This window comes from Schistocerca serialis, chromosome 3 (genome assembly GCF_023864345.2).
Source record: "Schistocerca serialis cubense isolate TAMUIC-IGC-003099 chromosome 3, iqSchSeri2.2, whole genome shotgun sequence".
Classification (NCBI taxonomy): Eukaryota; Metazoa; Arthropoda; class Insecta; order Orthoptera; family Acrididae; genus Schistocerca; species Schistocerca serialis.
Genome location: NC_064640.1, coordinates 762,917,628 through 762,936,097, shown reverse-complemented (window position 1 = coordinate 762,936,097; position 18,470 = coordinate 762,917,628). Strand labels below are relative to the sequence as shown.

At 42.4% G+C, this 18,470-nt stretch overlaps 1 protein-coding gene across 1 annotated transcript in view; it reads left to right on the top strand.

Annotated features, from left to right (window-relative positions):
* The window catches only part of LOC126471206 (serine/threonine-protein kinase PLK1-like), a 259,036-nt gene that overhangs the window by 203,118 nt on the left and 37,448 nt on the right, over positions 1 to 18,470 (top strand). Inside the window, exon 3 of the mRNA XM_050099320.1 lies at positions 2,465 to 2,572. Coding sequence (XP_049955277.1) covers positions 2,465 to 2,572 — 108 coding nt within the window. The remainder of the gene's footprint in view (positions 1 to 2,464; positions 2,573 to 18,470) is intronic.

Here is an 18,470-nt window from a genome sequence, read left to right as displayed (position 1 = left end):
TTTGTATTAATATGTCATGATCGGCAACTACGTTCTGTGGAATGGAAATTAAGAGACAGACTTCAGCAAATGAACGTGCAAGCGTACCGTCAGAGATCCGGTCACAGAAAGAGTTAAAGAAAATACCTTGAAGGTATATAGCAAAAGCCAATCACTGTACAGTTTTATTTATGCCACGACGCTATTAGCACTTTCATTCGTTTTCAATTGGCAGCAATGCATTTATTTCTAGCTCAGTATAACGTTTTTATCGAATGCATTTTGAACGCTGCAGCGTCCTTTGCTTTGTAATGTGCAGCTGTGTTTTCCGCCCCTTTATGCATAGCACAAATATTTTGAGGTTCACTGATGCAGTACAGCTCGCGTTATGTTGCCAACCAAGTGCGTTCATATTACAAATAAAGCTGTACAAAGAATGGCTCGGTGAAAAATGCCATCGTGGGCTTCTTGGGCTATCTTACCTTGCAGTATGGTTGTGTCGTATTATGTAACTGTTATTCTCCTAAATGGCCTTTCTTCACAAACTGTTTGCAGGACTTCCTGGGTAGTGGTTCTATCTGTTCACTTCATCTTAAACAGGTATCTAGAGCCTCATACCTCAAATGCTTGCAGAAACTTCATTTTTTCGTATTGAAGCCACAAAGTGCTGGACCCAAATGAAGCTGTTAACCACCTTTTTTACCTCATTTCAGTATCTTTATTGCTCGATCAAAGCACTTTCTTTTAGTCATGAAATTAATTTTCTTTCTCTACTTCTTTGTTTTATGAGTTCTTGCCGTCATCCGTCAACTTAGCTCTAAATATGCGAATGATCTTGTCTGTTTATTTTCTTTTCATTAATTGTAATATTTATTACTTTTGATTTCTTCGAGCACACATGTCTTTTTAGAGTTAGTTTTCTTTTTGTAAACATTCTTTAGTACTGTACTAATAACTTCAAAGACAGAGATTACTTTCATCGGGAGCTGTTATAGCGTTTTCAGACGCAAACCTGAAAGTTTGTGTTCTTTCTCCATTATTGCGTTCGATGTATAGTATTCCTTGTACTCGTGTATTGCATGTACCTATGACTAACGCCGTAAAAATTCTGGCTTCTTTTTGTGTATTTCTTATCTTCACTATCGCCGTTTGACCTTTTTCAATTATTCTTCTGTCTGTGTAGTCTAGTTTAATAATTTTTTGTACTTCTGTTAGTTTCTTCCATTTGACAGTGTCGAGTGCTTCCTGAGGTCTAAAGAGCTAGGTAACTTTCTCTGTTTACCGTTAACCAAAATTGTTCTTCAGGTAAATTGTCTTCATATTTTTTTCTTAGTGCGTCTCTGTATTATTCTTGTTAATATTTTCGAAGTGTTAGGATGCTCAAAGTCCTGTTATCTTCACATGTAACTGCTTTGTTGTTCTTCAGTATAATTATAATGATACTTTCCTTACGGTAGTCTTAGATATTACCAGTTCTATATATCTTACAACATCTCATACGTATTTTAATGAATATTTCTGGGTCTAATGCTTTAAGTATTTCACGTGAGCTTGAATTGGATGCAGGTAAGACTAGGGGATGCAGATAACATTTCTCTCATCCGCTCAGATATCTGTTAATAACATCAGCAGTGCCGAAACTGGGACGTCTTGACTAGTTAAAACTACACCGTAAGATGTGTTTCTCATCTCATTTCGGAGCAGATCCAAGTGCATGTTTTAAGGTACCTTTAAAGTATTTCCCTTGGTTTTAATCATATACGAGACGACTGCAGGACAGTAAGTCCGCTAAAGTTACTGCATCGTGACCAACAAGGGAACTGCTGCTTGATTCGCAGAAGTTTCAGAACAACTCTGTGGGAGCGCTCCAGCTTAGCAAAAGTAATTAGACGTGAACGTCGGAGCGCATGCAGTGATGGCGCTCTATCAGGCAACAATCCGAATGCGGACGCTTGGCAGCGAAATATGCTCCAGATATAAGAATAGTCAGCTTCGATATTCCGTGCCAGCAAAACTGGCGCGCCGTCGCTGTTTCTTTAGCGACGCAGGCTTTTTGCTGATTGCGTTCTTATTTCTAATCTTGCAAAAAGAGCGCAGACCGCATTATTTCACAAGAAACTGCTTATACAGGGTGTGTTAGAATTTATAGCGCAAAATGATCCTGGTAAAGGCAAACGGTAATGAAGAAAAATATTCCAGTAAACGTTAGTACGCAGACTAGCAGTTTACGATAATTACGAATGTATCTAAAAGTCTCTACAGATTTCTGTGTGAAGTATTCTCCCAGTTGGTACAAATGTAAACTTGATGGTAATCATCTGATTAGGCTCAGATTTCATTGAGATCGAAAGAAATGCACAGCATGCCATAAAATACAACCTAGCAAATAGCAGGCAGAGTTTTTTTTAAATGTATATACCGAAAATCGTAGCAGCAGAGCACACACTTGAGTACATGTTCAGTAATTGGTACAATTTTATTTCAGGGTGGCTTCGCACGTGTCCACGAGTTGATGGACCTAACGACGGATACAGTGTACGCTGGCAAGATCATCCCGAAGAACAGGATCACCAAGCGACACCATATCCACAAGGTAAGTCAGAGGGACGCCCAGTTGCTTTCGCGTCTTGCGCGCGGCACAAGCGCTAGGTGGTGAGCGCCTTGCGTATAGGCTGCTGCCTAAGCGCCGTAGTATTGCGGTACGTGGGAAAGTCGCAGCCGCTGCACAAACGTGGGACAGTGCGGAAGACGTATCCACAGCGTAAAACAAAGATAAATGTGTACAGGGTGAATCTGAACGCCGCCAACAAAATTCCAGGGTTGCTGATACATTTTCTGAGGATCTAGTTTCCAAATTACCTGAGCGGCCAGCATAAATTCATCTCCGGGACCAAAAACGTTCAGCGTCAAGGGACACGGTTCTAAAGCGGTAAAGAAACTAGTATAGGCAACACCTATATAAGACAACAAGTGTCTGGCGCAGTTCTATGTTCAGCGGTGAAAACATCTTTTAAAACCTCCGTTACAAGTAGTGCGTTACATAGTTACAATAGTCTTCCACATACAATAAAAATTTCATCATTCTCACCTTCTAATAAAACGAAAACTTCATTCTTGCTAGAACACTGTTTCTATTGAGCAGCAGAATTTTTATAACATGTGAAGTACAAGAGTTCAAACAAGCAAGTTTTTCGGATGAGAAAATAGTCACCAAATTCCGATCGAATGAGGCAGTGACATACAAAACAGAACAGTTTTCCAGTTCGTTAGTCCATGTTCATTGGAATGTTTTCAAACTGGAACAAACTCACTCCTGAGAGAACGCTCTTATATTCACATTAGATGGAATAATACAGACCATAATTCTATTAAATGAAGGAGAAAACCTCAGTATCATTTTTAAGAAACTCAAGGAAGCAAACCACCCACACTTTACTTCGTAACTCCACACATGTATCCACTACACTACACTGTGATATGTAGCATACAGGCATTCGTTTTATGTTAAGATCTTCTGAGGGCTTTAATCGGTGACAGGTTACTGATATTCAATTATAAAAAAATGGCACCAAGAACAACGCATCTTCGATGAATTTTCACTGTGCGATTGTCTTCAAACAGCGTACTTTCATAACACGGAAGTTGTTATGCCTAAACAACAAACTGTTAACATTTGTTAGCCACCAGCATCACATTTCCAATAATTTTATCGCAAAAATTCTAACCAGAAGGAGACGTTTTAGAGTCTTACATGTGCTGATGCTTCGAAATAGCACACATTCATGAAAAGTAAGTTATAATATGAAACGCACCGAATATTGGAAACCAGGAAATCAAATTCGGCGTCTTATAAGTTCTGCTTGTAACGTACAACGCGATCGTACATCTCAGTGGCCACGTTCCGCTCCACGTAGCAAGAATGTGTCGTCTGTTATTTAGTCTTTCGCGCTACAGAACGTTGTGTAACGTAGCCGTCTTAGATTGTTTGCAGATAAATCTGTCATTTACCGTCTTGTAAAGTCATCAGATAATCAAAACGACTTGCAAAATGATTTAGATATCTGTATGGTGTGAAAAGTGGCAATTGACCCTGAATTAAGAAAAGTGCGAAGTTATTCACATGAGTACTAAAAGAAATCAGCTAAATTTCGATTACGCGATAAGTCACACAATCTGAGGGCTGTAAATTCAACTAAATACTTAGGGATTACAATTACAAATAACCTAAATTGGAACGATCACATAGATAATATTGTGGGTAGAGCAAACCAAAGACTGCGCTTCATTGGCAGGACACTTAGAAGGTGCAACAGGTCTACCAAAGAGACTGCTTACACTACGCTTGTCCGCCCTATTCTGGAGTATTGCTGTGCGGTGTGGGATCCGCATCAGGTGGGACTGACGGATGACATCGAAAAAGTACAAAGAAAGGCAGCTCGTTTTGTATTATCGCGAAGTAGGGCAGATAGTGTCACAGACATGATACGTGAATTGGAGTGGCAATCATTAAAACAGAGGCGTTTTTCGTTGCGACGGGATCTTCTCATGAAATTTCAATCACCAGTTTTCTCCTTAGATTCCGAAAACATTCTGTTGGCACCCACCTACATAGGGAGAAACGATCATCACGATAAAATAAATCAGGGCTCGCACAAAAAAATTTAAGTGCTCGTTTTTCCCGCGTGCCGTTCGAGAGTGGAACGGTAGAGAGACTGCATGAAGGTGGTTCATTGAACCCTATTCCAGGCACTTTATTGTGAATAGCAGAGTAATCACGTAGATGTAGATGAGAACGTGAAATTTCACGCTGTGAAGTCACAAATCACGACCAACGTCTCGTCCAAAGACGCTTTCTAGCCCCGTGTGCGGATGGCTTGGAGCCATGCGTGAAAAGTTCATTGAATTGGAAAGTAGAATTCTATTTATCGATATGACAGGACAATTACGTAGTTCACGTCTACCATTAAGCGAGTAAACGTAGCGAAGCCATCTATCTGTTCAGAAACTCTTGTGACGATAATGGCATCGAAACGAAGGATGACAGAGAAGGGCGAAATATTAAACGCATGTTTCCAGCCCTGTTTCAGCAAGAAATATTGAACTGCAATTTCTCATTTACATCGTTATACGAATGTCAAATAGACAGATATCGAAATAATTGACCATGGTATAGAAAAGCAACTGAAATCGCTAAAGAGAGGAAAGTCCACTCTACCTGATGGGACATCAGTACGATTCTACACTGTGTGTAAAAGTACTTGATCCTCTCCTAGTACCAGTGAACCGTAGGTCACTAGACTAGCGAACCATTCCCAGTGATTGGGAAAAAGCGCAGGTCGTTCACGTTTCGAACAGACCCACTAAACTAGAGACCTATATCTCGGCCTGTTTCAGGATTTTGGAACGTGTTTTATGCTCGCATGCTACGACATCTCTGGGGGCCGAAAAACTGTGTAAGAATCAACGTGGGTTCCGAAAACAATCGCGTGAAACACTGCCCTTTTTGCTCATCCACGAGACCCAGTAGTATAGCGGCTCCCAGGCTGATGCCGTGTTTCTTAACTTCCGAAAGGTTTTCGATAAAGTTCTGCACTGCCGTCTTATCAACGAAATAAGAGTGTACTGATATCAGACCAACTATGTGACTGGATCGAAGAATTTCTCGCAAAATATCAGTGTGTATGCATAGGGAGTTTTTGAAGAAGTAACTACCACATAGAACTAATCCAGATTGGGAGACGCCAGAGACACTCACTAGAAGAATCCTGAGCAAATGTTGTCCGTCTACAGATGTTGTAGCTTAAAAAACCCTTGTTCTACCAGTACTTCAATACTGATCGGCAGTCTGGGTACGTACCAGACAGAGTTGATATAGGAAATAGAGAGGATACAAAGAGCATCGTGTTTCATTATAGATTAATTTAGTAAGCGCGAAGGCGTCATGGAGATGATAAACCAACTCCAGTGGATGATAAAAGTCGATGAAAGGCATTCAGCGTTAAGATATGGTCTGTCGTTAAAATTCTGAGAGTGCACGTACGTACAAGAGCGAACCAACATATTGCTTTATCCTGCGTATATCTCGTGAAGAGACCCTCAACATGAAATAAGAGATTCTAGCTAACTCTGAGGCTTATCGGTAACGTTTCTTCCGCGAAACATACGCCACTGGAACAGGAAAATTGGAAGAGACTGGTACACAAAGTACTCTCCGCTGCACACAGTAAGGTGACTTTCGAAGTATAGACGTAGATATAGATCAGATGTCAACTGTACTACCAGATTGTTCGTGGACTATACTGTTGTCTGTAGGAAAGTATCGTCAATGAAACGTCGTAAGGAAGTTCAGAAAGGTTGTGACAAAATTTCCACATGGTGTGATGAACGACAGCTCTACTCAAATGTCGATAAATGCAAGATCATGGCCGGCCTATGTGGCCGAGCGGTTCTAGGCGCTTCAGTCTGGAACCGCGCGACCGCTAAGGTCGCAGGTTCGAATCCTTCCTCGGGCATGGATGTGTGTGATGTCCTTAGGTTAGTTAGGTTTAAGTAGTTCTAAGTCTAGGGGACTGATGACCTCAGATGGTAAGTCCCATAGAGCTGAGAGCCATTTTTTGCAAGATCATGATTTTGACAAAGAAATAACACCATAGTATCTGATTACAGGATTAATGATGAACATCTGGAGCATCTCACTCCGAATAAATATTTAGCTGTAGTAATAAAAAGCGACAAGAAAGGCGACCTACACCTGAAATCAGTATTAGGGATGCCAATGGAAGACTTGGATTTGTTGGAAGTTACTGTGAAAGCGTGTGGCATCTGTAGAGGAAATAAAGCGTACACTGAGGCGGCAAAAGTCGTGGAATAGCTCCTAATACCGTGACGGACCTCCTTTTGCTCAGCGTAGAGCAGCAGCTCGATGTGGAATGGACTCAACACGTCGATGGAACTCACCTACAGAAATATTGAGACATGCTGCCTAGGTTGCTGCCGATAATTCCAAAAATGTTGCTGGTTAAGGATTTCGTGCACGACCCGACTCTCGGTTGCGTCCTAAAAATGTTCGATGGGATCCATGTCGGGCGATCTGGGTGGCAAAATTATTCTCTCGAATTGTCCAGAATGTTCTTCAAACCAGTGGCTAACAGTAGTGGTCCAGTCACATGATACCGTTGTGTGGGAACATGAGCCGCGCGGGATTAGCCGAGCGGTCTAGACGCTGCAGTCATGGACTGTGCGGCTGGTCCCGGCGGAGGTTCGAGTCCTCCCTCGTGTGTGTGTGTGTGTGTGTGTGTGTGTGTGTGTGTGTGTGTGTGTGTGTGTGTGTGTGTGTGTGTTTGTCCTTAGGATAATTTAGGTTGTGTGTAAGCTTAGGGACTGATGATCTTAGCAGTTAAGCCCCATAAGATTTCACACACATTTGAACATTTTTTGGGAACATGAAGCCCATGAATGGCTGCAAATGGTCTCCAAGTAGCCGAACATAACAAATTCTAGTCAATGATCATTTGAATCAGAGGACCCAGTCCATTCCATATAAATACAGCCCACACCATTATGGAGTCACCATCACCTTGTACATCACCTTGTACATTGCCTTGTTGACAACTTGGGTCCATGGCTTCGTGGGTTCTGCGGCGCACTTGAACCCTACCGTCAGATCTGACCAACAGAAAATGAGTGCCATTTGACTAGGCCACGGTTTTCCAGTCGTCTAGGGTACAACCGATATGGTCATGAGCCCAGGAGAGGCACTGCAGACGATGTCGTGCTGTTAACAAAGGCACTCGCGTCGGTGGTCTGGAACGCAAAATTGCGCAGTACTGTCCTAATGGATAAGTTCGTCGTACGTCCCAAATTGATTTCTGCTGTTATTTCACGCTGTTTGCTTGTCTGTTAGCACTGACAACTATACGCAGACGTCGCTGGTCTCGGTCGTTAAGTGAAGACCGTCAGACACTGCGCTGTCCGTGGTGAGAGGTAATGCCTGAAACTTTGTATTCTCGGAACACTTTTGACACTGTGGACCTCGAAATATTTAATCCCCTTACGATTTCCGAAATGGAATGTCCTATGCGTCTAGGTCCAAACAGCATTCCGCGATCAAAGTCGGTTAATTCCCGTCGTGCGGCTACAATGACATCGGAAACCTTTTCACATGAACCACCTGAGTACAAATGACATCTCGGCCAACGCACTGCCCTTTTGTACCGCGTGCACGCGATGCTATTGACATCTATATACGAGAGTTGGAACTTTAGTAGTGGCAACTATTTATTTACAGCTCGTACAAAATAGATACGTGTTTCAAAGCTTTACTGACATTCAAAGTAGTCACCAGCATTGTGTATAACCCGTTACCAGCGATGTGGAATTCGTAGGATACTCTTAGCAGTGCCAGTTGTGTTGACAGTTCGAGCGGCGCGGTCTCTTGTCCGACAAATATGTAGCAGTTCTGAAGCGAATGCCGTGAAGTATTTCCTTCAGTTAGAAATAGTTGAGCTTACGAGGGCTTAAGTCAGTCCAGCAAAATGGTCAGGTCCTGCAGAAAGTGTCATCACTTCTGTCTCTAAGCTGGTTGTAGGTTGTGTTCCAAAAATGAACAACATAGAGACAAAAGTGATGACACTTTTTGCGGGACCTGACCACCAGCTGTGCAACAGTGTACAGTTAACAATAAAAGAGGTATACAGTTGTACATTTAATAAACACCGCCCATACTGTCGCAATCAAGCCCCCAGTATTACGCTTTGTTAACAGCTGTGCCTCCTGTACACCATCTGAAGATGAACCTGAAAAGGTTCGAAAACCGGATCACGGAAAAAACAGTTCTTTCAAAAAAGTGACTGGCTGCAGTTTTCTGTATTTACATTGAATAAACAGTCACGGGTTCTAAAACATCCGTAATGGCTAAGCTTAATCTGGTTTACAATCATTCCGCGCTATTCAGTATGGAACAGTGAAAAAAAAGGGGGGGGGAAGGGGGGGAGGGGCCAGCCTTGGTGGCCGAGCGGTTCTAGGCGCCACAGTCTGGAACTGCGCGACCGTTACAGTCGCAGGTTGGAATCCTGCCTCGGGCATGGATGTGTGTGATGTCCTTAGGTTAGTTAGGTTTAAGTAGTTCTAAGTTCTAGGGGACTGATGACCAAAGAAGTTAAGTCCCGTAGTGCTCAGAGCCATTTGAACCATTATTTGGTGGGAGGGAAATCAGTTACTGGTGCCAGACTATGGTGGCCTTGAAGCTTTCCCTGATGCTAATATTTTGGCGTGGAAGACAGAGCATACGCACAGTGTATACACACATACATATTCTTTAAAAGTGAGTGAGTGCGGTACCGATGTCGATCATAACGAAAGCAGACAGATGGGTACTAACAATAAAAGCTGTCGCAAGGCAGTACCCAGCATTAACCTTTGAAATAGCTGTGTAACCTCCAGTACATTATCTGAACATCAGCCTGAGAAGGCTCGAAGACCGGTTCATGGAATGAATTACTATTTCAAAAAAGTGACTGTTGGCAGTTTTTTGTATTTACATTGATTGTAAACTTTTGTACTAGCTCAAATTACTAGAAATTTCTCGTTGTAATCATTTCGCGAGACGTATGTGGGAAGAAGTAATATGTTGTCCTCCTGGACGTACTCTCGAAGTTTCACTTGTAAAGATATGTGATGCACAACGCCTCTCTTATAGCGTCTGCCAGCGGAGTTTGTTGGCGTCTCTTTAACGCTATCGCACCAACTAAACGTTCTCAACATGAAACACGCCGCTCTCCATTGGATCTTTTCTATCCCTTCTATCAGCCGTACCTGGCAAGGGTGCCAGAGTGATGAACAATACTCAAGAACCGGTCGAACAAGCGCCTTGTAAGCCGCTTCCTTTGTGTATGAATTGTGTGTCCTTCAGATTTTTCCCGTGTATCTGTCTGGCATCTGCTTCTATTTTATCTAGTCATTCAACTTACGACCGCTCCTAGATATTTTACTGTAGATACTGTTTCCGGTAATTAGTGCAGTTGTACAGTGGTGGATTTCTTCTTCCATGTATGTGCAATATGCTACATTTACCAATCTTCTGCAGGTACTTTCGCAAATCGCACCAGTCTTTTGGCGTTGCTACCTTCTTGTAGACAACCGCATTATCTGCAAACACAGTAACGGTCCTATAACACTTCCTTGCGGTACTCCTGAAATTTCCTTTACATCTGTCGATTTTGTTCGATTTAAAGAGCGACGTGAGTTCATGGATTTTTACTAAACGGCAGTGCGAGACGTTGTCAAATGCCTTCCTGAAGTCAAGGAACACATCAACCTGAGCGCTGTGGATATCATGGAGGAACAGAGCGGGCTGAGTTTCGCAAGATTTCTGTTTGCGGAATCAAGGTTGATTTTTATGGAGGAGATTTTAGCTATCCAAAAACATCATAATACGTGAGCGTAAAACATGTTCCATAATTCAATAGACTGACGTCAACGGTACAGGCCTATAATTATCTGCATTTGTCCTACGATCCTTCTTGAAAACGGGAATGACCTGCGCTTTTTTTCCAGTCACTAGGTGCCCTTCGTTGCTCTAGCGACCTGCGATAAACTGCTGCTGCTATTAGGAGAGCAAGATCTTTCCCATAATCTCTGTATAATCTTACAAGTAACTCGTCTAGTCATTATGGCTGTTTACAACTAACGAAGAAAGGCCACTGCGTTGGGATCACAAATTCACTTCAAACTTCGTACACCTTAGTAGGCCATTAAAATGACATAATGTGAAAATCGTGAGATGCACAACTCCGGCAATTTCGATAAAATCGCAAGAGAAGTTTTCCGCGTCTATTATGTATCGGATGTATCTGTGCGTAGGTACAGGGTGTTAGGTGGTAGAGGGTTAGCGTTCGAGCTTCGTATGACGGACGTGCAAAAGACGACGCTTCGACTCACGCTCTGACCTAATTTTTAATCGATATTTTTTTCATCATTGGTCATATTATTCAATTTATGACGCTTAAGAGGTAATATAATTAAAAAAAACATGTATTTGCATGAAGTTTTAGTGAATTTCATGTTATTTGACCGCTTACTATTTTTAATTAAACTTAATTATTAAAAACTGTCGATTAGTAAATGAACAAACGCATAGTGTTTTCCTGAAAATGTGTATCTGTCGTGATTAGCGAAATTCCTGATACATGCCATTTGGTGAGATACCCAGAACTACTTTGCATCTCGCTGCTTCGAGCTGCCGACACACAGGCAGGCTCCATTTGGCAGTTAACCTGCATAACAGTGAGACATTGCTTACGTAGCAAGAACGAATATTGTTAGCGCAGATTTTTTGAATATCACAGAATTTACACTTCTACTAGAAAAATGAAGTTTGAGCGGGACTCGAACCGTCGCCTGATACGCGTTCGTCTTACGAAGCTCGAACGCTAACTACGTGATCAAGAACTCTAATGTCTAGCACCTACGCATATATAACATCAGTTACATAACAGACGTGTAAAGCTCCTCTTACGATTTTCTCGGAATTGTTAGAGTAGGGCACCTTACCGCTTGCAAATAATGTTGTTTTAATGGCCTACTAAAGATGTACAAAGTTTGAAGTAAATCTGTGATTCCAACGTCGTGGCCGCCCCTTGTAAGGGATTGTAGTTGCTTTTCTGTTCCGCGATCACTTACCACAGTATCAGCCATTTCGACGTTCGTACGAAGATTGAAACCGGCGGTGAAACAATATCAGAAGACGGAATTCAGCATTTCGACCTTCTGTCATCTTTCTTTTCTGTGACAGTGTGGTTCCTGAAGTATGGCTCCGTGTCTTGGTGATTAAGTTCCAGACTTCAAACCGAAATGTCTCCGGTTCGATCTTAGGATTTGTATCTGTCACTTATCACTTCTTTTACCTCTGGCAGTGTTTGTCGATATGAAAAATGTTTTGCTCCGTGACTCGGATTCCACGTTTAAGCTGCAGGTCCCCCATAACTGGCTAAGTCGGTTAAAAAGGTCTGAGGAGGGTAACGGCATGAAACTTCCAACAGGGCCATGCCTGGGAAACATTTGTGTTGAAAAGTCTTCAGACTGATGACAGCTTTACTTATGGCTCCTGAGTGAGTTTGATCCGCTTTTACGTAAGACCAAAACCTCTTACGGTTTTTTGTCAGATCGGTTGTAAAATTTCACTTTCAAAGTCTCATTGCTCTCCGTAGGCATACTTTCGCTTCGTTCAGCTTTAGTCACACATAGGTTTTGATTTATCTTGAATGTGTGGTGTTCTTTGTTTATGAGAAATTTTCTAACGTAGTTATTCAACCATGATGGGCCTTTACCATCCCCTAAAACCTTGCTCGGAACGTATTTGTCTAAGGTGTAATGAACGATGCTTTTGAATGTTTTTCCATTTGTTCTTAGTCTTCAGCACTGAATATCAAACGCTGATTTCTTCCAGCAGGATAACTGTCCGTTGCACAAGGCCAGACTCGTGAACCCCATGGAAGACATGTGGGACACATCTGACGCCAGTTTCGCGCCTGCGTCCGATATATCTGTGACGTTCGACTTTTTGATCACATTCACCAGCATATGCAAAATTGTCGTGGCTGCGTATAGACAAACGCAGAGATTTCCATACACACTCTCATCTACTGCCTTATAAATGTACACTGTCCCTCATCTCTCTCCTCGTCCTTAACGCTTATGTCGGAACAACATGACAGAAACACACGTTCCCATCATAATAAAATCCTCTCTGTTCCACTGCATCGCTCAGTCACCTTCTCCAAGTCCTTTACAGTAGCGGGAACCCGACTCTGGAATAACTTCCCGCGGCCGGCCGGAGTGGCCAAGCGGTTAAAGGCGCTACAGTCTGGAACCGCGCGACTGCTGCGGTCGCAGGTTCGAATCCTGCCTCGGGCATGGATGTGTGTGATGTCCTTAGGTTAGTTAGGTTTAAGTAGTTCTAAGTTCTAGGGGACTGATGACCACAGCAGTTAAGTCCCATAGTGCTCAGAGCCATTAGCCCAAAACTCGCTATACTAGTAAACATCTACGTTACACACCAAGATATTAATGTACATCTGCACACAGAGAACCTGCAGAACGTCGTGAAGAAGTTTCGTGATCATACTATTGTAATAGGGGGAGACTTCAATCTACCAGGTATAGAATGGGATAGTCACACAATCAGAACTGGAGCCAGGGACAGAGACTCTTGTGACATTATCCTGACTGCCTTGTCCGAGAATTACTTCGAGCAGATAGTTAGAGAACCAACTCGTGAAGCTAACGTTTTAGACCTCATAGCAACAAATAGACCGGAACTTTTGGACTCCGTGAATGTAGAAGAGGGTATCAGTGATCATAAGTCAGTGGTTGCATCAATGACTACAAGTGTAATAAGAAATGCCAAGAAAGGAAGGAAAATATATTTGCTTAACAAGAGTGATAGGGCACAAATCGCAGAATATCTGAGTGACCACCATCAAACGTTCATTTCTGAGGAAGAGGATGTGGAACAAAAATGGAAAAAATTCAGAAACATCGTCCAGTACGCCTTAGATAAGTTCGTACCGACTAAGGTCCAAAGCGAGGGGAAAGATCCACCGTGGTATAACAATCATGTACGAAAGGTACTACGGAAACAAAGAAAGCTTCATCATAGGTTTAAGAGTAGTCGAATCATAGCTGATAAGGAAAAGCTGAACGAAGCGAAAAAGAGCGTAAAGAGAGCAATGAGAGAAGCATTCAACGAATTCGAACATAAAACATTGGCAAACAATCTAAACAAGAACCCTAAAAAGTTTTGGTCATATGTAAAATCGGTAAGCGGATCTAAATCCCCTATTCAGTCACTCGTTGACCACGATGGCACCGAAACAGAGGACGACCGAAGAAAGGCAGAAATACTGAATTCAGTGTTCCGAAACTGTTTCACTGCGGAAAATCGTAACACGGTCCCTGACTTCAGCCGTCGCACGGACGCCAAAATGGAAAATATTGAAATAAACGATATCGGAATTGAGAAACAACTGCTATCACTTAGTAGCGGAAAAGCATCCGGACCAGACGAGATACCCTTAAGATTCTACAGTGATTATGCTAAAGAACTTGCCCCCTTTCTATCAGCAATTTATCGTAGATCGCTGGAAGAACGTAAAGTACCTAGCGACTGGAAGAAAGCGCAGGTCGTTCCCATTTTCAAGAAGGGTCATAAATCAGATGCGAATAATTATAGGCCTATTTCGCTTACGTCAATCTGTTGTAGAATAATGGAACATGTTTTGTGTTCTCGTATTATGACGTTCTTAGATAATACAAATCTCCTTCATCATAACCAACATGGATTCCGCAAACAGAGATCATGTGAAACTCAGCTCGCCCTATTTGCCCAAGAAATTCACAGTGCCGTAGACACTGGCGAGCAGATTGATGCCGTATTCCTGGACTTCAGGAAGGCATTTGATACGGTTCCGCACTTACGTTTAGTGAAAAAAATACGAGCTTACGGAATATCGGACCAGGTTTGTGATTGGATTCAGGATTTCCTAGAAGAAAGAACACAACATGTCATTCTTAACGGTTCAAAATCTGCAGATGTAGAGGTAATTTCGGGAGTACCGCAGGGAAGCGTGATAGGACCTTTATTGTTTACAATATACATAAATGACTTAGTTGACAACATCGGTAGCTCCGTGAGGCTATTTGCAGATGACACGGTTGTCTACAAGAAAGTAGCAACATCAGAAGACTCGTACGTACACCAGGAGGACCTGCAGAGGATTAATGCATGGTGCGACAGCTGGCAGCTTTCCCTAAACGTAGATAAATGTAATATAATGCGCATACATAGGGGCAGAAATCCATTCCAGTATGATTATGCCATAGGTGGTAAATCATTGGAAGCGGTAACGACCGTAAAATACTTAGGAGTTACTATCCGGAGCGATCTGAAGTGGAATGATCACATAAAACAAATAGTGGGAAAAGCAGGCGCCAGGTTGAGATTCATAGGAAGAATTCTAAGAAAATGTGACTCATCGACGAAAGAAGTAGCTTACAAAACGCTTGTTCGTCCGATTCTTGAGTATTGCTCATCAGTATGGGACCCTTACCAGGTTGGATTAATAGAAGAGATAGACATGATCCAGCGAAAAGCAGTGCGATTCGTCATGGGGACATTTAGTCAGCGCGAGAGCGTTACGGAGATGCTGAACAAGCTCCAGTGGCGGACACTTCAAGAAAGGCGTTACGCAATACGGAGAGGTTTATTATCGAAATTACGAGAGAGCACATTCCGGGAAGAGATGGGCAACATATTACTACCGCCCACATATATCTCGCGTAATGATCACAACGAAAAGATCCGAGAAATTAGAGCAAATACGGAGACTTACAAGCAGTCGTTCTTCCCACGCACAATTCGTGAATGGAACAGGGAAGGGGGGATCAGATAGTGGTACAATAAGTACCCTCCGCCACACACCGTAAGGTGGCTCGCGGAGTATAGATGTAGATGTAGATGTAGATTGCCAATTTTTCTCATGTTTAGCATTATTATCTGATTTTTTTACTGTTACTATTATTGCTTTTATCATAATTTGTATGTATAGGACCTGTTGTAAAAATACTGCCAGCACTTACTTTATTAGGTCTTAGTCATTACTCTTTATTCATATTGTCACTAGAGTAATCTAATTTTCTTATTTAAACTATTGTCATAATTAACTCTGATCTGTGAAATGCTGCACGTGTGAAACACTGGTCCGATGTAAGAGAGGGCCTGATGGCACTAATCTGATCAGGTTAAATAAATAAATAAATAAATAAATAAATAAATACAAACATGGGCACGTTCCAGCAGTCCCAAGGTTTAGGTACAGAAGTAGTTTCCTCAAAACCCCTCTAGTGTTGCAAGAAGCAGCAGCAGCAGCAGCAGCAGCAACTACAGAAAGAAAGCAGTTATGGATCTCTCGACTTGAGAATATCACTGTCTGGCCTCTCCCTTAGGAAATCCTCCCGTCTAGGCATTAACAGAATTGGCTCTTGTGGTCAATCATCTGTCTTCGTTCTGGATGTATGTATGCAGACTTAAGCGACGAATGAAAATTTGTACCAAGGCGTGGATTCGAAACCGTGTCTCCTGCCCACTAGGCAGATGCGCTAACCACTACGCCGCCCTCCCACAGTGGCTTTCACAGCTACACGGACTACCCTAGCACGCTTATCTCCTCAATCCAGAGACCCGTGTATTGCCTTTCAAAGTTGGACTAACAAGATATGCAATAGTTGTGTAACAACTGCTGGGATATGTAGTCAGAACGGGGAAATTGGAATAATTGGCACACGAAACGATATTTTCTTTAAACTGGGCAATTTAAGGACCACATTACGCAATCTTTATACACTGTCCAGTCACACTAATGTGACCACTTGTCAAAAGCCTTTTGCAGCGTGGGCCGATGCGAAACATGCAGGAAGTGTGTCAGTGAGGTTCTGAAAGATACCGACAGGGATGTGGAGCCAAGCCATGGCCAGCTGCACTAGCTTTCTCGGATGAGGATCCATGGCGCGAACAGCCCGATCGAGCTGGTCACACCGATCCTCGATTGGGCTTAAATCCGGAGTGTTTGGTGGTCAAGCGAGTACGGTAAACTACTCCTGGTGCTCTTCCAACCACGCACGTAAACTGTGAGCTGTGATGATATGTTGCATTGTCTTGCCAGTAGAGGCCATCGTCCCGAGGAAAAACAAACTGCATGAAAGGATGGATATGGTCTCCAGGGATAGATGCATCTACATCTACATGGATACTCTGCAAATCACATTCAATTGCCTGGCAGAGGCTTCATCGAACCTCCTTCACAATTCTCAATTATTCCAATCTAGTATAGCGCGCGGAAAGAATGAACACCTACATCTTTCCGTACGGGCTCTGATATCAATTATTTTATCGTGGTGATCGTTCCTCTCTATGTAGGTCGGTGTCAACTAAATATTTTCGCATCCGGAGGATAAAGTTGGTGATTGGAATTTCGTGACAAGATTCCGTCGCAACGAAAAACGCCTTTCTTTTAATGATGTCCAGAAAAAATCCTGTATCATTTCTGTGACACTCTCTCCCACGTTTCGCCATAATACAAAACGTGCTGCCTTTCTTTGAACTTTTTCGATGTACTCTGACAGTCCTGTTTGGTAAGGATCCCACACCGCGCAGCAGTATTCTAAAAGAGGACGGACAAGCGTAATGTAGGCAGTCTCCTTAGTAGATCTGTTTCATTTTCTAAGTGTCCTGCCAATAAAACGCAGTCTTTGGTTAGCCTTCCCCACAACATTTTCTGTGTGTTCCTTCGAATTTATGTTGTTCGTAATTGATTTTACGGCTTTTAGATTAGACTGATTTATCGTGTAACCGAAGTTTGGGTTCCTGTTAGCACCCATGTGGATGACTTCACACTTTTCGTTATTTTGGGTCAACTGTCACTTTTCGCACCATTCAGAATATCTTTTCTAAATCGTTTTGCAGTTTGTTTTGATCTTATGATGACTTTACTAGTTGATAAACGACAGAGTCATCTGCAAACAACCGAAGACGGCTGCTCAGATTGTCTCCAAAATCGTTTATATCGATAAGGAACAGCAAAGGACCTATAACACTACCTTGGGGAACGCCAGGCATCACTTCTGTTTTACTCGATGACCTTCCGTCAGTTACTATGAACTGTGAGCTCTCTGACAGGAAATCACAAATCCAGTCACATAACTGAGACGATATTCCATAAGCACGCAATTTCACTACGAGCCGCTTGTGTGGTACAGTGTCAAAAGCCTTCCGGAAATCTAGAAATACGGAATCGATCTGAAATCCCTTGTTAATAGCACTCAACACTTCATGTGAATAAAGAGCTAGTTGTGTTTCACAGGAACGATGTTTTGTAAACCCATGTTGGCTGTGTGTCAATAGACCGGTTTCTTCGAGGTAATTCATTACGTTCGAACACAATATGTTCTAAAATCCTGCTGCATATCGTCGTTAATGATATGGGCCTGTGGATTACTCCTATTACCTTTCTTGAATATTGGTGTAACATGTGCAACTTTCCATTCTTTAGGTACGGATCTTTCGTCGAGCGAACGGTTGTATATGATTAAGTATGGAGCTAATGCATCAGCATACTCCGAAAGGAACCTAATTGGTATACAGTCTGGACCAGAAAACTTGCTTTTATTAAGTGATGTAAGTTGCTTCACTACTCCGAGGATATTTACTTTTACGTTACTCATGTTGGCAGCTGTTCTTGCTTCGAATTCTGGAATATTTACTTCGTCGTCTTCTGTGAAGGCATTTCGGAAGGCTGTGTTTAGTAACTCTGGTTTGGCAGCACTGTGTTCGATAGTATCTACATTGCTATCGCGCAGAGAAGGCATTGATTGTTTCTTGCCGCTAACAACTTCGCATACGACCAGAATCTCTTTGGATTTTCTGCCAGGTTTCGAGA